This window comes from Hyaena hyaena, unplaced genomic scaffold, assembly GCF_003009895.1.
Source record: "Hyaena hyaena isolate Hyena2069 unplaced genomic scaffold, ASM300989v1 scaffold_101, whole genome shotgun sequence".
NCBI lineage: Eukaryota > Metazoa > Chordata > Mammalia > Carnivora > Hyaenidae > Hyaena > Hyaena hyaena.
The window spans coordinates 2,985,883-3,007,821 of NW_024080733.1; the positions used below are offsets into that span (position 1 = coordinate 2,985,883).

Genomic DNA, 21,939 nt, shown 5'->3' on the forward strand with positions numbered 1-21,939 from the left:
GAAGGAAAGTGGCCATTACCTCATGACTACAATGTCCCCCAGCGAGTTGGGACCATTGTCTATCTCCAACCAGTGATATCCATTGACCATAGACTATCGCCTATATGATACATGAAAACTGACCCTTGAAAGTCTCCCTGCCTCTCTCCCCGATGCCCACCTCCCACCCACTCGAACCGGCTCTTCTCTCTCTCTTTCTTTTGGTAGTTTTTTTTTTTTTTTTAAGTTTACTTTTTTATTTAGAAAGAGAGGAAGAGAGAGAGAACACAGAAGGGGCAGAGAGAGAGGGAGACAGAATCCTAAGCAGACTCCACAGGGTCAGCACAGAGCTCCACGCATGGATTGAAATCATGAGCCGTAAGATAATGACCTGAGCTGAAATCAAGATGCTTAAGCAACTGAGCCCCCAGGCTCCCCGTTCTAACACACACTTGACATGACCCCTGTGAGAACACCCATGACAGCCAGGCTCCAACATGATGGGAATTTCTCCTGTTTTCCTTCTTGACCTCTCAGCTGTGTCTGACGCCAGCGACAGGCCCCTCCTCCCCTCCCTTTCTTCGCTTCCCGAACAATTCCCAGCTTTCCATCAATCTCCTCTCTCTCCTTCACTGTGACTTCTCCTTTAAGTGTGGGATCCTCCCCCCAACCCTGCTCACTGCCTCTTCCCACCTTACCCTCTGGGCTAGAGGCCCACATATTATTATTTGACCCATCACCGAGGCCACCCAAAGGGGCAAGCCATTCTAGTGGACATGTGATATGTGGACGAACCAGAGAGAGAGGTCCTGTCATAAAGGATCCTGCATTCTACTGGAGGGCGGGCACTCAGCATAAGCCAGCACAAGGAGACACACAGCATCATGTCAAGTACGCAGAAGAACAGCTTCGGCAATAGCGGGAAGGAAGGAGACCTCAAATAGGGTAGTTGGCCAAGGTGTCTGTGCAGAACAGAGGGCCCAGAGGTATTGAAGGGAACGTGGCTCCAGGCAGAGGGGCAGCAGGTGCGTGGACCAGAGACAGGGGCAGCGGGGCAAGTCTCAGGGGTATGGATTAGGACGCAGGGGTGGCATGTTAGCTGAGGCCGCATCATGCAAGGACTCCGTATGTCCAGGTGGGGGCTGATTTACTCAAAGAACAAAGGAATGCCACAAAAGGGTCTGGAAGAGGGAGAGGGACACAGAGAGGGGACATATCAGGTATGTGGCTTTTAAAAAGACCACTGAAGTCCATCAACAGACAAATGGATCAAGAAGATGTGGTTTATCTATACCATGGAATACTACATGGCAATGAGAAACAATGAAATCTGGCCATTTGTAGCAATGTGGATGGACCTTGAGGGTGTTAGGCTGAGTGAAATAAGTCAGGCAGAGAAGGACAGCTACTATATGTGTGCATGTATAGGAGGATTAGGAGGAACTTGACGGAGGAACAAGGGGGAGAAGAAGGGCGGAAATGGTGGGGGAAAGGGGGAGAGGCAAACCATGAGAGACTCTTAAATGCTGACAAAAACTGAGGACTGATGGATGTGGGGGGAGGGGGGAGGGGCATGGAGGAGGGCACTTGTGGGGATGAGCACTGAGTGTTATGTGGAAACTAATTTGACAATAAACTATTAGAAAAAAAAAATTAAAAAAAGACCACTGAATGCAGTGTAGACAGAGGAAAGCAGAGCTGCCGCAGTGTAGACAAGGTTGCCGGCAAAGATGCCGACTGGAGACAGAACCTTCTGGCTGGGTCCCAGCTGCAAAGCTTTCCAGGGTCCCCCGCCTCCCACCGCAGACGTCCCCTTCAGAGCGTTAACTCCAGCGTGGACCCCTTGCCCTTCACACTGGATGGTAAGCCCACTGGGGAGGGCCCCCCACCGCACTTCCTCTGCTTGGCCAAGGCCGGCCACACAGTGCAAGCCAAACATTTGTTCATGAAACTGTGAATGAGTACAGAAGGGAAGGTGGGGGAAACTTCTTTGTTTTTATTCATTTTTCTGCTTAAGACGACGATAATGAGCAATCCACTTGGTGAACCACATTTTAAAGCTAAATTATCGGTTAGCTGGTAGGCTATACGGCAACACTATACACTCAACTCCTAAGCTATTCAGTTTTGTGATTTGCTGGGGGTTTTGAGTCATTGTTCTTATAGTATCCAGTGCAAGTAAAACTCTATTAGCAGAAAGTGCCATGTACTCTATACATCTGCACATCCCACAAATGACATCTCTTCCCTCGGAGTGACCCATTTTGTCACAAAAATGAAGCTTGGATCACCTGGAAAATTAAAAACAATGAATGCAGAACTTATCTGGGGGGATGGGAGTGGGTAGAAAAAAGTCTATCTGTTCATGAACTTTATCCTGTTTTACTTAAAAGCACTGGAATCAAGGGCTATTGAACTCCGTTCTTCCAGCGACACATCAGGCACAAATGTTATGTTAAGTAAATTTCCATCAGAGTTATTCCAGAAGTCACGCTGAGTGAGGATTCTAGTGGGTCTGGGGCTAGGACGGGCGTGTCCCGTGAACCCCTGCATCTGTGTAAAGGAGAATGTCAGGAGAGGCTGGAAAGTGAGTAAACCCAACTTAGAGATCTTACTGCCCCTACCCCGGATCCCAGAGAACACCCAGGCGCTCTGCACGTGCCTGACCGAGGGAGGCCGCCAGGGAGGAATTGCACGGAAGGAGAAATTGCGATACGCAGCTCTGTACCTCCCCCTTTCCTAATGCACTCCTGAAAACCAGTCCCAAACCAACAAAAGAAGAGAAAAAAGTTCATTCCATTTTTGACAAATGCTTGAAAGTATTTGAAGCAGCTGCTAAAAAGAATCAAGGTCAAGGAGAAATCACACAAAAAAGTAGGTAAGTGATGAATGAGGGAAAACCCCACCCTCTGTAGCTCCAGAAAGTCCCATCAAAACTGGACTTATGTTTATTTATTTACTTTTTTTCTTTAGTTTATTTTGAGAAAGTGAGAAAGGGAAGGGGAGAGAGAAAGAATTCCAAGCAGGCTCTGCACTGTCAGCGTGGAGCCCGATGTGGGGCTCAAACTCACAAACTGTGAGATCATGATCTGGGCCAAAATCAAGAGTCAGACGCTCAATGGACTGAGCCACCCAGGTGACCCAAATCTGCACTTCTTAAAGTCCAAGGGCATAATCTGAGGGCACAATGTGTTATGTGGGTGCCAAGCTGCATGTTAAGGTGGGTGGTATCTGAAGCCACTCTTGCTCCCAGAATCTATTTCCAGGGAAAGAGAGGAGGAGCGTTACGTGAAGAAGACACATATCTGTAGGAAGCACTTGGTCCTTGGCCATGGGAAAAAGAGCCTCCGAGCTCTTAATGGTGTAGCCATTAAGGCCACCTAGTCCTCACCACAGACAGGACCCTCTTGCAAACAACTGGGCAAGAATACCCAATTTACCCAAAATGAGTGATACCAAGAGCCAATCTAGCAGAGCTATCTAAGGAATAAAGCTGGGTGAGTCTCACAGCCATTAACAAATGAAGACCTTCCCAAAACGATGGCGACAGGAAGCAGATGAAAATCGTGAATGTAGGTGTTGCGATCATTTTCAAAAGCGTAAGGCAATTCCCACATAAAAAGCACTCTACTGAAGAATTGTTACAATTCATTGATAAGGTGCCAAGACAGCAAGAAGGTCTGAAACGTAAACTGGAAGAATGTGGAAAGAAAGAAAGGAAGAAAACAACAGCCGTCACACAAACGAGGACATAATTGGAGGAAGCACAGGTCAAATTGATAACTACATGAAACCTAGCGAGGGACATAGAAAATGGATGTAAGACACACAACTAAAAGAAACAAACAAATTTTTTAAAAATGTATTTTTTTAACTAGGGACATTTTAGGGGAACATGGATGACTCAGTCAGTTAAGCATCTGGCTCTTGATTTCAGCTCTGGTCATGATCTCACGTTTCTGGGTTCAAGTCTGGCATCGGACTCAACGCAGACAGTGCAAGGCCTGCTTAGGATTCTCCCTCTTTCTCTCTGCCCTTCCCCTGCTTGTGCTCTCCCTCTCTCTCGAAATATATAAATAAACTTAAAAATAAGTAAGTAAATTGAGAGATTTTATGGCTAAGAAACGCAGGGTAAAGAAATGTTTGCAGTGGGAGCCCCTGGAGAAGAAAGACCAAATACTGGAAGAGAAGAAATTAGTAATGCTGAAACATATCCAAAGTTTTGATGCCAGAAAACTCAAATCTACACATTGAAAACTCTTATCTTGTGCCACAGAAGATTATTCTAGAATGGTCAACAGTGAAATGGATCCCAGGAAAATTGATTGAATTTTCAAGTCACTAGCAATGTGGCAAAATTACCGGGTTCACATAAAAGCAGGAAAATATCACAGTGACCTTGGATTGCCCCGTAATCACATTCAAGGCCAAAGATAATGGAGTTATTTCTACAAGATATTTGAGGAAATGGTGAGTCAAGGATTTCATATCCAGCCAAGCTGCCTTTCAAATATAAATGCCGCAAAGCATTTTAAGTATGGAGGAAATCAGGTTATATTATCTCATAAGCTCATCTGAAGGAAATTACTAGAAGACAAATGTTAGCCCACCCAAGGATGACCAGTAAATTGCAGTGTAAGGATAATGCTAAGCAATGAATGTATGTTCCAAGAAAAGTAAGACTAAAAAAAAGTGGAAATTCAGATGACAAGACAGACTGGAAACGTTATGTCCCCTGAAATGTAGAAATGATACGACAAACAAAATTCGGCAGTTTAGAGGACATGAGCCAGAGAGAAAGAAAAAGTTGGCGAATGCCCAAACCAGGCTGTTGGTTCAATGCTGACAAATGTAGACTATAAGCACAAGTATCTTTTCTGGTACAATAAAAGACGCAGAGATAATATCAACTAAAATTGCATGATGGAGAGGAATAAGTTAATGATGAAGGAGAGAAATTACTTCATTTTTATTTTGCATGGTATAAGTAAAAATAAAAGGTGGATATTATTTTTTTTAATTTTTTTAAAGTTTATTTTTGAAGGAGGGAAGAAACACAGGCTCCAGGCTCTGAGCTGTCAACACAGAACCCAACGTGGGGCTCGAACTCACAAACCATAAATCATGACCTGAGCCAAAGTCAGACACTTAACCGATGGAGCCACCCAGGCTGATATTATATATAGAATGTTCTAACTATAAGGTAACCACCAGGAGAACAATAAAGCATTATTAAAGATGAGTAAAATTTAAAACTTTTGAAGTGAAATTATTAAAAAATAAAATAAAATAAAATATTTAGAAAAAGGGGGTGCCTGGGTGTTTCCATTGGTTAAGTATCTGCCTTCAAGCTAAGATCATGATCTCATGGTTTGTGAGTTTAAGCCCCGTCATCGGACTCGCTGCTGTCAGATGCAGAGCCAACTTGGGTTCCTCTGTCCCCCTCTCTCTCTGCACTCCTCTGCTTGCTCTCTTTCTCTCAAAAATAAATAAACATGTAAAAAATACTAAAAAATATATAAAAGCAAAATTATAAGTGTAGAAAAATACTTAACTAAGAACATATATACACGAAACTTCACTTCCTGCTATTACACAGCTAACCTCACCTATGTAAGAAGGTATATGAGACATACAAGAGACACGTCTGAAACAAGAGGCTTCAGAAAAGTCTAAAGTGAATGGAGGGGCAAAGGCACATCAAGTAAGTGGGAATACAGAGGTGGAGGGAGAAAGAGAGGAAAGGAAAAAAGCAGGGGTCATCAATTTACTTTCATACAAGGGAGATTTACGTGCACGAAACATTAAATAGACTCAGGACACAATTATTCACAGCTGTGCACAGCATTCAAAAGGTCAACAGCACTTAAATCATTCACACGAGTAGATTATATATGAGTTGATAGAGAAAAGTGTTATTAATTCAAAAATCCGAAGTGATAAAGACAACATCTTTTTCTTTTTAATTTTTTTTAATGTTTTTTATTTCTGAGAGACAGAGACAAAACACGAGCAGGGGAGGGGCAGAGAGAGAGGGAGACACAGAATGTGAAGCAGGCTCCAGGCTCTGAGTCAGCACAGAGCCCGATGCGGGGCTGGAACTCACAAACAATGAGATCCTGACCTGAGCTGAAGTCGCTTAACCGAGTGAACCACCCAGGCACCCCAAAGACAACATCTTCTGACGGCAATATAAAAATTAGGGCACATCAACCGAAGTTGGTAGTTAATGCGTGACGCAGTTTTGAGCATCAACCCAATTTTAAAAATGCTATCACAGGTTAGCTTTATTTTTTTTAAAGTTTATTTATTTATTTTGAGAGAGGGAGAGAGAAATCAAGGAAGCCAGGGAGGGGCAGAGAGAGGGAGAGAGAGAGAGAGAGAGAGAGAGAGGGAGAGAGAGAGAGAGAGAGAGAATCCCAAGCAGGCTCCACCCCATCAGTGCAGAGCACTAAGTGGGCCTGAAGCCACAAACCATGAGATCATGACCTGAGCCTAAACCAAGAGTCAGACGCTTAACCACCCAGGGAGCCGCCCAGCTGCCCTTATTTTTTCCTTTTCTTATCATAAGTTCACAGAGGAACTGTAAACTCCTGAGCATTTCCACTTGAAAATTAAAAGAAACTTGACTTGAACAGCTCTTGGGCAAAGACCCTAGACATCCTTAGTCCACGTATACAGAAAACAAGGAATTTTTAGCTGTATATCAGATTGAGGGGATATGGTTAAAATAGTGGTTGAAAGAAAAGTCATCGTCTGAGATAACCACATAAGTTAAAGAAAAAAAAGAACAGTAAATATAATGAATTAGGGGTGCCCGGGTGGCTTGGTCAGTTAAGCAATAGACTTTGAGGTCATGATCTCACTTGAGTTCAAGTCCCAAATCGGGTTCTGCCTATCTCCCTCCCTCTCTCTCCCTCCCTCTCTCTCTGCCCCTCATGGAATTCTCCCTCTCTCCCTCTCAAAATTAAATAATAATAATAAAAAAAAGTGGCTGGGAGAACAAACTAGGGGAAGAAACACCTTGTTTCTAAACGAGGACTCTGGCTGGGACTCCTCACTGCACAGTCAGCGTCTCTGTCCCCAGGCACTGAACGGACATGGGCCACCAGAACCCCCCTTAATCAGCACACCCCCAGAGTTACAACCACGGGACCCTGGGCTCCGACAAAAACAGAAGAAAATAGAAGGCAGACGTTCACAGATGACGGAGTGAAGTGACAGCTGAGAGACCAAGGTGTAGGAAAACGCTCCCACGTAAAACGCTTAAAAGCGGCGATTCATAGCTCCAGGGGGAGGGAAGGGCATGAGACCCCTCGGGGAATAACTGACTCGTCTGTGCCTCCATTTTTTCAGCTATATTTATGTTATGAGGTTCCCTTGAAGGATGAATGAGATGTGTTTGAAAATGTGACACACTTTTAAGAGAAGCATTATTGGGGCGCCTGGGTGGCTTAGTCGGTTAAGCGTCCGACTTTCGCTTAGGTCATGATCTCGCGGTTCGTGGGTTCGAGCCCCGCGTCGGGCTCTGTGCTGACTGCCAGCTCAGAGCCTGGAGCTGTTTCAGAGTCTGTGTCTCCCTCTCTCTCTGACCCTCCCCTGCTCACGCTGTCTCTCTCTCTCTCTCTCTCTCCTAGAAATAAATAAAAATTAAAAAAAAAAAAAAAAGAGGGAAGCATTATTATAGCTCCTGGAGCTGGAGGGGGGGGGGGGCGGGGGGTAGGAGAATACAGGGAACATTGGATAAACCATTATCTGGGGTTTTACCAAAACACCTCCATGGCCAGCAGGGAGGGGAGCCCATCAGAGATTTGAGGGGCATGAGAAAGGATATAAAACTGTATTTCTTCTGCTTCCCAGTCTAAATGGTGTCACCAACCATTCCATACAACCTCGGGGACACGGAGGGGGCCCAGGGCTCTGGGCCCCAAGGGTAATCAGGAGGGTGGACTTCTACCACAAACAGGAGCCATTCCCCAAATATTGGAGAGAGGGGCTAAATTGGTTCACGTGAAGTAAATCCCCAAGAAAAGAAACAAGAAAACCATGTACAGTGAGGGGCCTCGGGCCGGTCTGCCAGGGACCAAGAGCCGGGACTGGACACTTCGCAGCACGCGTCCCTGTCTGCCACTCTGTCACTCTGGATTTCGCACAGGACACGTCCAGGGTCGGACGCAGGGATGCTGGCCGTCACTCAGGCAGGGGACACGCTGGCCTGCCCCTGCTCCTCCGGGACCCCGCAAACTGAAGGCGTTAAGGCCCCAGAGGGAAGAGCACGTGCCCTTCCAAGAAAACCTTGTTTTCGTGTATAAAACAATGCCTGAGTATCGATGCGGTTTTCACGTTTCTGAAAACCTTTTTATGAAGTTGCCTCACTCTCTGGGGCAATGGATGAACACTTGACTTTGTATTCATGACGTCCACCACAGCTCCAGTCCCGAACTGTCCTGTGATGACCGCGGGGAACCTGGGGCTGCGAGGAGCGCCCTGACCCCGCCCAAGTCTGCAAATCCCAGGGAACGTCCCCCAGGGCAAGGCCCTCAGGGCAGCTCTTCCTCCCGCTGCAGCAGATGGTGAAGGGGGGAGGGGGGCCACAGGGATGGAGCAGAGGATGGGGGAGACACAGGGGGGGTATGGAGAGAAGGGGGATGGAGAGGAGGGGGGACGGAGAGGAGGGGGGATGGAGAGGAGGGGGGATGGAGGGGAGGGGGACGGAGGGGAGGGGATGGAGAGGAGGGGGACGGAGGGGGGGTGGAGAGGAGGGAGGGAGGACGGGAGGCAGAGCTGTGGTCCCCGAAGATGTGACCGGCCTACGTAGGCCACCCCGCGCAGTCTGCACCGCTGCGGACCCGCTGCGGTTGTGCGCAGGGCCCCCTCCTGGGAAGACGTTCTCACCACCCCCCCCCAATCCCAGACCTCTTCCATGTGCTCAACTGTTCCCAATGGCTCCCACACCAGAACAAAATATATATTATTTTTGAGAGAGAGATGGAGAGAGGGCGGGAATATCAAGCAGGCTCCATGCTCAGCACAAAGCCCAATGGGGGGCTCGATTCCATGATCCTGGGACCATGACCAAAATCAAGAGGTGATTGTTCAACTGACTGAGCCACCCAGGTGCCGCCATAAAAGAATTTAAAAAAAAAAAAAAAAAAAAAGCTCTCTTCCGCCCAAAGTCCCTGGCAGCCACCACCCGCTTCTCCCCGCCCCCGCATACAGCAGGCTCCTAGCTGGTCTGCACTCACGTCTGCCGGTGACCCTCCCACCTCCAGCCTCCCCTGCCCCCCAACCCAGCACGCTGGCCACCACCCTGAGAAAGGCCCAGTGACTCCCTGACCCGCCTGGGCCACTCTGCTGGCCCCTGGCCCTCCCCCAGCCCCGGCGCGCTTCCTGGGTGCCCGGTCCTGGAGCTCGCGAGGGCGGCGGCCCTGCAGCCTGCTGTGGGCCCTCCTTGTTCCTCGACGGGCACTCCCCGCGCAATGATGCCATCCGGTCTCATCCATGAGATGCTGCCGATGCCCACATTACTCCGACCCGAACCACAGCTGCCAGCTCATGCATCGTCCGAGTCTCCCAAAGGCACCCAGACGGGTCCCCACCCAGCTCCTATCCCCATCCCCCAACCTTCTCCGCCCCCAGGCCCAGCACCTCACAGGTCACCCCACCCAAGTTCACGCATCTGGACAGAAGTCATGATCCATGTCAATGGATCACACCCTCAAGTCTGCCCCCTCCCGTCTGAAAACACCCAGAATCTGACCAAGTCCCACCTCGTCCCTGCGACCACCCCGGGCCAGGCCACAGTCACCTCCCACCTGGGGAAGCGCGCCAGCCTAAGGGCTTCTTCTTTTTTTTATTTAATGTTTTCATTTATTTTTGAGAGAGAGAGAGAGACAGAGACAGAGCGTGAGCAAGGGAGGGGCATAAAGGGAGACACAGAGTCCGAAGCAGGCTCCAGGCTCCGAGCTGTCAGCAAAGAAGCAGGGCTCGAACTCTCAAACCCTGCAATCACGACCTGAGCCAAAGTCAGATGCTTAACTGACGGAGCCCCCCAGCCACCCCTAAGGATTTCTGTTTCCACAGCATGAGCGAGCCTCTGCGCTGTGAGTCAGATGGCGTCACTTCAGCTCAAGACCCTCCAGCAGCTCGTACATCCTCAGATCACCTGCAACCACGAAATCCGTGGGCTGCTCTGTGATGTCATCTCCCACACTCACGCCCTTGGGTGCTCTGCTCCTGGGCATCTTCACTCACACTGGGCCACGCCTGCCCCAGGGCCCTTGCCCTGGCTGGCTGCTCCTCCTCCAGTCCTTGCTCTGCTAAGAAACAGACCACAGGGGGTGCCCAGGAGGCTCAGTCGGTTGAGCAACCAACTTCAGCTTTAGCCACGGTCTCGAGGTGCGTGAGTTCAAGCCCCACATCGGGGTCGCTGCAGTCAGTGCAGAGCCTGCTTCTGATCCTCTGTCCGCCTCTCTCTCTTCCCCTCCCCCACTTGCGCTCTCTCTCAAAAATAAAGATTGGGGGGTGATGGGCATCGAGGCGGGCACTTGTGGGGATGAGCACTGGGTGTTATATGGAAACCAACTTGACAATAAACTATTTAAAAAAAAAAGAAAAAAAGCACCATGACAACAGAGGAAAGATGACAGCTGTAAAAGGCTAATGATACATAATAAACTTTTACCTAAAAGGTTTTAAAAGCAAAAACTTTAAAAATAAAAAAATTTTAAAAAGTAAAGATACAATAAAATAATAGACAACAGACCCAGAACAGTCGATTGTGCGGAGCCCCTCATTAGCAAACCAAGACTTCGGGCTCAGCCTAACTGTAGTCGAACTAACCAGAAAATATGTAAACTTTAAGCAGTCACCCGGGGATTACCTGGTCGACAGGAGTGAGATAGTGCCTGAGTGAGACAGCACGTGCCTGCGGGACAGACCCCTTCCTTTCCCCCTGTGAGGGCGGCCGTGCCTGAAACTGTCCATTCTTTGCTAATCATTTCCTTTTAACACCCGTCTTTTGCATTTAAAAGCCTTTCCCTTCCTCCAGCTCTGGAAGCTCCTTTGTATTTGCCAAATGGGGATGCCTGATGCCTGATTCATGAATCCTCAAACAAAGCCCATTTGATCTTTAAATTTACTCAGTTGAATTTTTCATGTTCAACAGATTGAATGTCACCTTGCTGGCAGGGCTGACCCTAGCCACATTAATAATTCCTCTGGGCACTCCTGGCCACCCTCACCCTCCACCTGCCTGGCTCTTACTGCCTTCCAGTCTTCAAGCTTCTCCTTTATCGTGTCTGTAGACTCGGCGTCCCTGAACTCTGTCACAAGAGCAGGAATTTCTTTTCTTGTTTCATTCTTTTTCTTAGTGTTTATTTTTGAGAGAGAGACAGACAGACAGAGCACGAGCAGGGGAGGCACAGAGAGAATGGGGAACACAGAATCTGAAGCAGGCTCCAGGCCCTGAGCTGTCAGCACAGAGCCCAACACAGGGCTCGAACTCACAGACCACGAGATCATGACCTGAGCCAAAGTCATGTGCTTAACCAACCGAGCCACCCAGGTGCCCCCAAGAGAGCAGGGATGTTCGCCTATCCCTTCAATGATGCACCCAGGTCTGGAGACAAAGACTACACAGATGTAGTTGAATAAATGGGTACATTAAGGACAATACAACTCATCAAGCATAGAGTAGGGAGCTGCTAAAAATTTCTGCGGTGGACGCGGGGCTTGAGAAGGATCACTCAGGATCTTGGAAGATCTCAGCTGTGCCTCAGCTCACTACAGGCTCACCCAACCACAGATACAGACGCTTTCTGAGACGAGAAATAGAAGAAGCATATACAGCAATGAGAGCCTCAAAGACTTGAATGTTTCAAGAGGGAGAATACTTCTTCACCTCCTCAAAGGAGTAAAATAAAGACTTGTGAGAAACGGTGCTGTGCTATCCCATGGAGGGAATGCGTAATGTTGAATCCATGACCCAGGATCATGGCAGGACACGTGGCTCACTCAGCCCAAGGCAGGGATATTTCGACCCAAATGTCCATCGATAGACAAATGGACAAAGAGGCAATGAAAAGACAATGGAATATTACTCGGCCAACAAAAAGGATGTGATCTCGCCTTTTGCGACAACACGGATGGACCTAGAGAGTATAATGCAAAGCAGAATAAGACAGAAAACAACAAATACCACATGATTTCGCTTATATGCGGGATCTAAAACACCAAAAGAAACAAACAACAGAAACACAGAAACAGATGCATAAATACAGAGATCAAGCTGGCAGTTGCCAGACAGGGGGTGATGGGCAACATACGTGATGGGATAAAGACATACAAACTTCCAGTTATAAGCTAAGTAAGTCAGGGAGATGAAAAGTACAGCATAGGGAACGGAGTCCATAGCACTGCAGGAACATGGTGACAAACGGTAAGTGCCCTGAACGTGATGAGTGCTGAGCGGTGTGCGGCGGTGCTGAACCCCGTGTCTACACCTGCAGCTGTCAGCTATGCTTCTAGGGTAGAAAAAGAGAAAGGAATCTTCCTGGGGCTCTCGCTCGCTCTAGCCCGAGACCCCAATATGTCTCATTAACAAGAACTTATTGTCATGGAGTGAAAGGGCACATCTTCACCACCCTACCTGGCCTCTGTCCCACCCCGTCACCAAGCCTGTTAGCTGAGCACCAGGGACCTCACAGGCCACCACAGACTTGACAATAAGCTGTTTGTACTGCTCTTCCCAACACACCCTCCTGGGGCTGCCCTGCATCGGGGGGGGGGGGGGGGGGGGCGGGACGAAGTGAACCCAGCTGCATCCTGAGAACGGGACCAGACAGAATCTGCATCTTACACCTGCACACACAGGGCCCCTCTTCCAGGGCCAAGGTCAAGGGCATGCCTCAGAGCTAGAGAAAGGCTTTCAGAATGTGATCGTCCCCAAGATTCAAATAAAAAGACAGCATCGTAAAAAGTCAATTTCTGGAAACAGGTCACTGAACGGCATGGGGCCCTGGTTTGTTGCTGTGAAGTTCGGTGCATGACGCTCTACCAGGAAGAGTGGTTACCTCATTTCTGCTCTTGGTGCCAATATCTCCCAGAAAAATAGTTCAGGAGAAGAGCGATGGCTGAAAATGTTCAAACCAAAGTGGTCATTGCCTCGAAAGGAAAGAGAAGCTTTCATTTTGCAAAGAAGGGGGTTAAGGGGCACCTGGGTGGCTCAGTCAGCTAAGCATCCGACTTTGGTTCAAGTCATGATCTCGTGGTTCCTGGGTTTGAGCCCCGTGTCGGGCTCTGTGCTCACATTTCGGAGCCTGGAGCCTGTTTTGGATTCTGTGTCTTCCTCTCTGCCCCTCCCCTGCTCTCTCTCTGTCTTTCCAAAAAATGAAAAAACGTTTAAAAAAAAAAAGAAGGAGGAGGAGGTTAAGAGATTTGCCAGCGGTCTGCACAGTGAGGCAGTCCCTGGGATAAAATGACAGCCGAGTCTGTGGTCCTGAGCCCTGCTGGGTTCGCCCCGCTCTGACCCCCCAAGAGAAGCATAAACACGCGGGGTACGGCCTTTGCGGTGGGAGGGTTCTTCCCACGATGCCACCTTTCACCTCATGAAAATGTACTGATGAGGTGTTATGCAGAAGGCATGGGGCCAGACAGGAAGGAGGGGGTAAGACGTCAAGATGCCTGGCTTCTGCGCAGCAGCCCTCTGCTCCACGGGGCCGTAGGGAAGGACGGGCATCTGCTGCCTGCCCTCATAACAAAGACAATCCAGGTGGTGCCTCTGATGACCTCACCCTCGCCCCTCTCTTCCCTGCTCCCCACGCCTGCAGCCTGGGGTCTCGGTCCGGGCACAGGATGAGATGCCTGAGGAACAGCATCCTTGAAGGCTGAGCCGGGGCTCTCAGCAAGGCGGCTGTTGGGCACCTAGGGGCAGCTGGGCACACTGTCTATACCGCTTTGCAAACCCCACCTGGCCCTGCCCCCATGCTCCTCCAAGGGCTGTGGTCCAGCCGCTCCAGCTCATACCTTCCCATCCCTTCTCTCCCCTGCAAGGACGTCACCAGCCCGGTCACCCGGTCACCCGTTAACTCCTGCGTGTTCTCAGACTGCCTCTCACATCCCTAAGCTGCTGTCCCGGGTTCTGTGAATCCCCATCCTCCCTGAATGTAGGGGGTGAGTAATCTACTTTTAGGTAGGATTTGCACTGACGAACTAATGACCTTCTGTTTCCCGAGCTCAGATGGCTGGCATTGGAGTCAGACATGCTTAACCCCTGTGAGTACTGTTCACATTCCTTCCGAAGGATCGTTAACACTACAGGTAAGTCTGCGTCAGAGCTAAACTACACGATCACAGTACCTCAACGATCAATCTCGTTCTGGACAGCTCGGGCATAGTAAATGGAGCTTAAGAAATTAAACAGGGGGAGGGGCTTTCCTTAAATGCTCTCTGGCCTGACTGCAGAGAAGCTCCTAGGCTTCCCTCTAGTCGGCACGCCAAACGCAAGGTGCTTCTCGCCGAAAAGCAGGCACATGGCAGGGACGACTACTCACAGGTCCCTGGTGTGACAGGGGTACGGGATGGCCTGCGTCTGCGTGGCCGGCTCCACAGCCTCCCGCCCGGTCTGCACCGAGATGATGGCTCGTTCGATCATGTCTTGCAAAGGGGCAAAGATGTAGTTGTACTTGAACACATCAGCCGGGAGGCTCTGAGGATGGAACTTCCAGAAAGGGTTTTTCACCAAATCCGTCCTCATGCTGTGCAAGACGCTGGTGCGGATGGTGTAGGTGACGTGGGGCGGCAGGTGCGGGGACGGCGTCCCCAAGTCCCTGTGGGCCAGTGAACTGTTGAATATGATACCTGGAGAGGAAAGGGAAGATGGGTCATCGCACTTCAGGTACAGCTCACCCGGGGCCAGCGCGGGTTGAGGACACGTGGACGGGCTGTGAGATGTGGCCCAGCCTTCTCTGTGCAAGGGGACATGCCCCACGGGGACACAAAGCTGATTCTCCATGTTCCACAGGCAGGAACTGGGAAAGTGAGACCCAAGGACACCTAATTCCCCAGCCAACACGCTCCCCTATTTTTCATAAATCTCCACTGCGATGTCTTTTTTTAATATATATATATATAATGTTTCTTTTTTTTTTTTGTTTCTGAGAGAGAGAGGCAGAGCACAAGCAGGGGAGGGGCAAGAAAGAGAGGGGGACACAGAATCCTAAGCAGGCTCCAGGCTCTGAGCTGTCAGCACAGAGCCCGACACGGGGCTTGAACTCACAAACAGCGAGATCATGACCTGAGCCGAAGTCAGACGCTTAACCGACGGAGCCGCCCAGGCACCTCTCACCATGATGTCTTTAATTATTTGCACCAAAATCATTTGTACACAGAAATCCCTAAGAAAATGATTCCTTTTGCATTTTTAGAGGACTTGACAGGTGACACACAGCTGCTCAAATGATCAGGCTTTCCTTCTCTGGGAATGACGAGTGGGTGGCGGGTGGGGTGTTCAGGCTCCCTTCCAGGGGCAAGGACTCCGTCTGCACAGGCGATGGTGTGGTGACTGACAGGAGCCACGCCAGCTGTGAGCACAGTGCGAGGGACTGTGACATCGAGCCACATGGATGGAACGTGTGTCAACCAGAGTTCAATCAAGAACCAGGAACGGACGTCCTTGGGGTTTACTGACGATTCAAAACGTAAACACGTGTTCTGGCACGAGGGGTCCCCAAACCTCATCTGTGACACCTGCTGGGGTGCAAGCAGACCCTCCTGAAGCTCACGTGTGAAGTCCTCACCCCCAGCAGCCCACAACGTGAGTTGTTTGAACTCAGTATCTTCACGGGCGGGGGGGGGGGGGGGGGGGGGGGGGGGGGTAAGCATGTGAAAAGGAGGTCATCAGGGCAGGCTCTCACCCAAGATGACTGCTGCCTTCTAACGGAGGGGACACTGGACCCCGACACACACAGAGGGCACTTGCAAAGAGACACAGGAGAAGGAGGCATCGAAGCGCCCGGGGAGGCCACGGCAGGTTCCACCTTATGGCCACAGGAGGGGCACCCCCTGCTGACACCTTGATCTTGGACTTGTGGCCAGAACCATGAGAACATAAACTCGAAAATACACGTGAAGGCAGTCTGTGGTCCTGCGTCTCCACAGCCCTCGGAAAACTCATACAAACCCAAATGAAGAAATAAATCAATGTTTGTTTAATCCAAATGAAGATGAGAACACACAGCACATCACTTTTATCCTGAATGAATGAACAGGAATGAATGGAGTCCATTGGCCACTGTCTTCTCCCCTGGCCTGGTCCAGCCCTAGGACGTCAAGATACTGGGGTAAAAGTAAAAGTGATAAGGAAGAGGAGTCTGACTTTTGGTTTTGGCTAGGTCACGATCTCACAGTTCATGAGTTCGAGTCCCGCATCGGGCTCTGTGCTGAGAGTGCGGAGCCTGCTTGGGATTCTCGCTGTCTCTCTGTCCCTCCCCTGTGCAAGCACTCTCGCTCTCTCCCTCTCTCTCTCCCTCCCTCCCTCTCTGTCTCTCTCTCAAAATAAATAAATAAAATTTTAAAAAAAAAATTTTAAGTGACGAGGAAATCGGAGCATAACTTTAATCAGTAAAGATAAAATTTATCTTGCAGAATTTAACCCCAAAATGACACCACAAACTTGTAAAGACAGATGCAGCAAATAGCGTGGGGCCCAGGACGGGACACCAACAGCCGCATACGATGCCTGTCTTCGCGTCAACTCGAGGTGAGGCTTTCTGCTCGGTGTGTTTTACCGGGAAATGACTTCTTTTCTTTCTGAGCCACTGTCACGCGCATTTAGGGAGAAACGCACAAGGGTAGACACACTGGGGCCCGCGCCCACACGGGTACTTACTGGCCAAGAAGTCATTGCGCTGCATGAGCTCACGGGCTCTGGCCTCCAGGCTGGCGACAGACCCCAGGGCCTGGAAGCGGTTCAACGCCACACAGGACGACAGGTTGACCAAGACGCGGCCCAGGACGCGGAGGCGCCCGGCACCCCCGTGCGCAAACAGCTCGTCCAGCTTCTCTCCTGAGGAGCAAGCGTAACGAGACCATTGCAACCCTTCTCCCAGCCCAGGGCTTATGAGGGGGAACATCCCTCCATGGAAAAAAATGACTCAACAAAGAGTCACATTTTGTTCATGTACAAACCGGGCTACCTTCCGCGATGCTGGTCCTGCCATGGGAAGGAGAGAGCGCCATGGAAGCACAGAGGACCAGCCTGCGTCTGGGAACACAGGGCAAGGGAAAGGGGACACAGGGCAGGGACACAGGGCAGGGGGCAGGGACACAGGGCAGGGACACAGGGCAGGGGACACAGGGCAGGGGGCAGGGACACAGGGCAGGGGGCAGGGGACACAGGGCAGGGACACAGGGCAGGGACACAGGGCAGGGGGCAGGGACACAGGGCAGGGGGCAGGGACACAGGGCAGGGGGCAGGGACACAGGGCAGCAGGCCAGAGATAGACACGAAACGATACAGTAGGGCAGCGGCAGGGAGAACGCCCACCCAGAACTCAGCCCCAAGCGGGAAGGGATTCCAGACGGGCTCAGCAGACACAGGCGGGAAACTGAGGACCACAGGCCAGCCCTGTGCCCGGCTCTGTGCGGAGACACCATTACACCCGCCACAGTGGCCAATATCACAGTGTCACGGGCCCAACGCGCCTGCAGCCCATTTGAACAAACCACTTCGCCCCCCTCAGCCTCACCCCTCAGGAGGCTGAGAGCAGACTGCTGGGGTTTCGTAAAATGAAAGACTCGGGGCACCTGGGTGGCTCGGTTGGTTAAGCGGCCGACTTCAGCTTGGGTCATGATCTTGTGGTTCGTGAGTTCAAGCCCCGTGTCGGGCTCTGTGCTGACAGCTCAGAGCCTGGAACCTGCTTCAGATTCTATGATCGCCTTCCCTCTCTACCCCTCCCCCACTTGTGCTCTGTCTCTCTCTCTCTCTCTCAAAAATAAATAAATGTTAAAAATGTTAATAAAATGAAATAAATAATAAAATTTAAAAAAATAATGAAAGACTTAACCAAAAAATGATGAGCGCACATGAAAACAGACCAACGTATCTTTACACACCCACAACGCACATAAAAACACACAGCAAATCCTAAAACTACATAGACCTATCATGGTATCGGGACAGGTCTTAAATGCCACTGTCCCTTCCCTCAGCTGTGAGACCTGCTTCCACAGGGACTGTCCCTAAGCAGGCACATCAGCTTCTGGTCACCCCTTTCTCTCCAGAAGCACCCCTTAAATTAGGATGAACCACATGAGCCCACATCCAGCCTCACATCTTTCAGACTGAACAGAACCATCAACTGGGAAACCTCAAGAAACAGAAGCACGAGGAGAATGTTCTGAGAAAGGGCATCTCAATGTATACGCTGTTTTGTCTTTACAACACCTTTGCGCATTACGGAAGGAGATCACATGCTTGCTGGCAAGTGCGGAACGGCCAGCCTTCTAGCTCCGGACTGTTTTGCTCTTGAACGTGTGAAGTCCATTCGCTACCCAGCCAACCGCACTGGTCACCCCCAGGAACTCTGTAATCCCAGGGCTCTCTGGTAGCCTCCAGGGGTGCTCCGGCCCCCAGCTTCAGGAGGGAGGGAGGGCCGGACACCGTGACGGACAAGGGCTGGTGGCCACGGCACCCGAGCCCGTGCTCTGGCACGCACACACCGCCATCCTGTGTGAGCCTCGGGGATCCTGTTCAGAAGCGCCCTGTGTATGGCGCTCCCGGTGATGCAGAGATGGTAGTTTGCAGAACAAAGCTGGTGGCTCCTCTGGGTCAGGGAACTTGGGGTGCGGGTCGGCTCCAGTCAAGACAAAGAGCCTAATGAGCTTTAGGGCTGCGTCTCCCACGGCACCAGAACCAAGAATCGGATCTGTGGCCGTGTAACCACAGACCCTAAGCAGAGCACCCGGGAAGCTTCGCAGCCCGTTCAACCACCCTACACACGGTGCTTCCTGAGAGGGAAGCTCGGCCTGGGGCTTCTCCCATCTGCAGAGCAAAAGCCTCACCTGGCCAGGAAAGTCAGTGCACATTCTGTCCTGATTCGGGTCCCTGTAGGCTCTGGCCCCGTGCTGATGACCCCCCAGGGCCCAGAAGCTAATTCATCGCCGCCTCCACTACGGAACAGACACCCCGTCTCAACCACCCAGGGAGCCTGACCAGAGAGAGAATCAGACAATCTTACAGTCCGTTCCACAGCCTCGCTTGGGCAGGGAACCCAGCCAGCAGTCCTCTGACCAGAGGCATGTGTCCTGTTCCCCTCCTGTAAGATGAAACGGCTGCGTCTCCCAAACACAGAACGTAGTAACGGCCCCCACCTGTCCGAGGACATGACCAGCTCGCTCAGGCAGGAACCCAGACTGCCAGTGGAAGAAAATATAAGTATTTCACGTGTTCGCAATAAAAAATAAAATGCAAGGGGTGCCTGGGTGGCTTAGTTGGTTAAGTATCGGGCTCTTAGATTTCAGCTCAGGTCATGAGCTCACGGTTCGTGAGTTCGAGCCCCACATCAGGCTCCCTGCTATCCGCACAGGTCCATTTCAGATTCTGTGTCTCCCTCTCTGCCCCTCCCCCACTGCACACGCTCACTCTCTCTCTCTCTCTCTCAAAACTAAATAAACTTAAAAATAAAATAGATTCATGCATTGACAAACTACAGATGCAATACAACCATTGGCTGATTGATTCAACATTTTAGTCTGAGCTCCAAATGTTCACCTCAACGTCCCTGCTTTCCATCAGCCCCTAACTCAGGAACACTCCGTTGTTTTACAAACTTATTGGAAGTCTCAAAATCCTTGCCTTCAATATCAGAAGCCTTCCTTTTCAGCTGCGTTCCTTGCTCCTCACGCCCTGACTCGGCAAATCAGAAAACTGCAAGTTGAAACAAAGTAGAGCGTTTCTAGTTTTGGGGACGAGAAACCAGAAACCTGAGAGGAAGAGCGACTGGTCAGTATCTCCCCGAAACTCAGAGGCAGGAAGATGTTTCCCAGCGGTGGGCCAATCGGGAGGTGGACCCACCCACGTACCCTCAGACATTCATCATGTGCACTCGAACACCCACCTACTTATACTGCACACTCACCCACATGCACTTGCACACCCACCCTGCAGTGCATACTCACCCATGTCCACTTGCACACCTGCTTGTGTATGCTTTTGCACACCTTGTTCCGGCTCGCACGCCTACCCACTTAGACACTCATGTGCTTGCACAATTCTGCTCACACCCTCCCATTTACACCCACACACCCACCTACTTACCGTACATCTGCAGCTTCTCCACCAGCGTGTCTACATCAATGTGCAGCTGGCTTTCTACAAAGTTTCTTATGAATTTGTTTCTCAGGGCTTCCTAAAGGGGAATAACATGGCTTAACAACAATAACCTCATTTCCTCATTTATCATTCAGTAAAAAATACTTGTTAGGTTAATTCAAAGCTTCATTATATAGGAAAAGGACACATAAAGTGAATCGTGGTTAAAAAAAAAAGTCTACAAATCATGGTAAATAACAGCATAACATTTGATGACAATGTTATCCTGAAAACCAAAAGCAGCAGTTGTGACAATCCAGATTGTCGTTAAAGTCACGCACTAATCTCGATAACCAAGAATGAACCAAGAGTGACCTTTCAGCAAAATTTTCTAACAAAAGTGGACGGTGACCCTTATATCATTGTCTTCTCCACAGGCCAGCTGTGGGGAGGGGGTTGCTGTCAGAGAAGCACTGAGGAAGGGTTTCTGCATTTCTCGAGCCCTCTCTCAATCCTTCGGCAACCAAATCTCATTTTTGGGATAAACTTTCATATCATGATGGCTGTGACCCCACTTATATACACAATGATGACTTTATCTCTCCTTTGTCAATGGTTTCCCTACAGAGGGCTCTCCAGAGTGATATTTTTAATGCTTATTTATTTATTTTGAGAGAGAGAGAGAGAGAGAGAATGGAGGGGGGCAGAGAGAGAGGGAGACAGGGAATCCCAAGCAGGCCCTGAGCAGGGCATGATCTCATGAACCTTGAGATCATGACCTGAGCATAAACCAAGAGTCAGATGCTCAACGGACCGAGCCCCCCAGGCGCCCCTCCAAGGTGATTTAATGAAACTTTGCCTCTTGATCTTGCAGAGGGCATGCGCACTGACTTGAAGGGTACTGTCCCCTACAATCCAACAGCGCACACGAGACAGAGGACAAAATCCCGTGAGGCCAGCGCCGGGATTAAGCGGTGGGGGTTGGGGGGGAGCGGGGAGACTATCGGAACGGGGACGACTTCTGGAACCTGTCCGTTCACTAGGGAATATTTATATGTGACCCTGACTTGGTGTTAGCGCACAACCTTGCACCTTGGAAGTCCTCATAAGGAATTCTCGACCGTGGCCCACCTCCTGCACAGAGCTCTCTGCTTTCTCGCCTCCACCCCATAGATGTGATGATTTCAGCGACTTGTCTACGGATCACAGCTGTGCACTCTTATCTTGTGGAATATTATTTCTTTTTTGTCAGGCATTAGCGACGTGGCAGACACAGGTGGGTTAGTCACTGAATCTCAGCCACATCTCTGAGAGGAGATCTCTTGCTCTTAACTGACTGGGAAGAAGTCTGGGCCTCGGGCACCTGTGAAGGCACGAGCCTAAGCCTCTGGTGGCAGAGTGTGGCCCGGAACACAGCTGTCAGCCACTGAACGCCGAGAGGAGCTCCGCACTCCCTGACCTTGCCCCCCACGCCGGGAAACAGAGCCCTGCTCAGCACGCTTTGTCCTCTGAGCTGAGAAAGCACCTCCGGAGACTGAGGAAAGGGTTGCGTTGCTAACACGACTGCCTGGTGGACCTCATCAGATGACCTCTCCAAGGAGCCGTGCGGCGCGAGGGACGCTCGGGCACCGGTCACTTCCTCACGTGAC

General features: G+C 50.3%; 1 protein-coding gene across 1 annotated transcript in view; it reads right to left on the reverse strand.

Annotated features, from left to right (window-relative positions):
• Positions 1–21,939, reverse strand: part of ABCA13 (ATP binding cassette subfamily A member 13) — a 326,881-nt gene that overhangs the window by 196,039 nt on the left and 108,903 nt on the right. The window contains exons 30-32 of the mRNA XM_039235661.1: positions 20,297–20,387; positions 16,868–17,044; positions 14,532–14,838 (exon numbers count right to left, since the gene is read on the reverse strand). Of these exons, the coding sequence (XP_039091592.1) occupies positions 14,532–14,838; positions 16,868–17,044; positions 20,297–20,387 (575 nt within the window). The remainder of the gene's footprint in view (positions 1–14,531; positions 14,839–16,867; positions 17,045–20,296; positions 20,388–21,939) is intronic.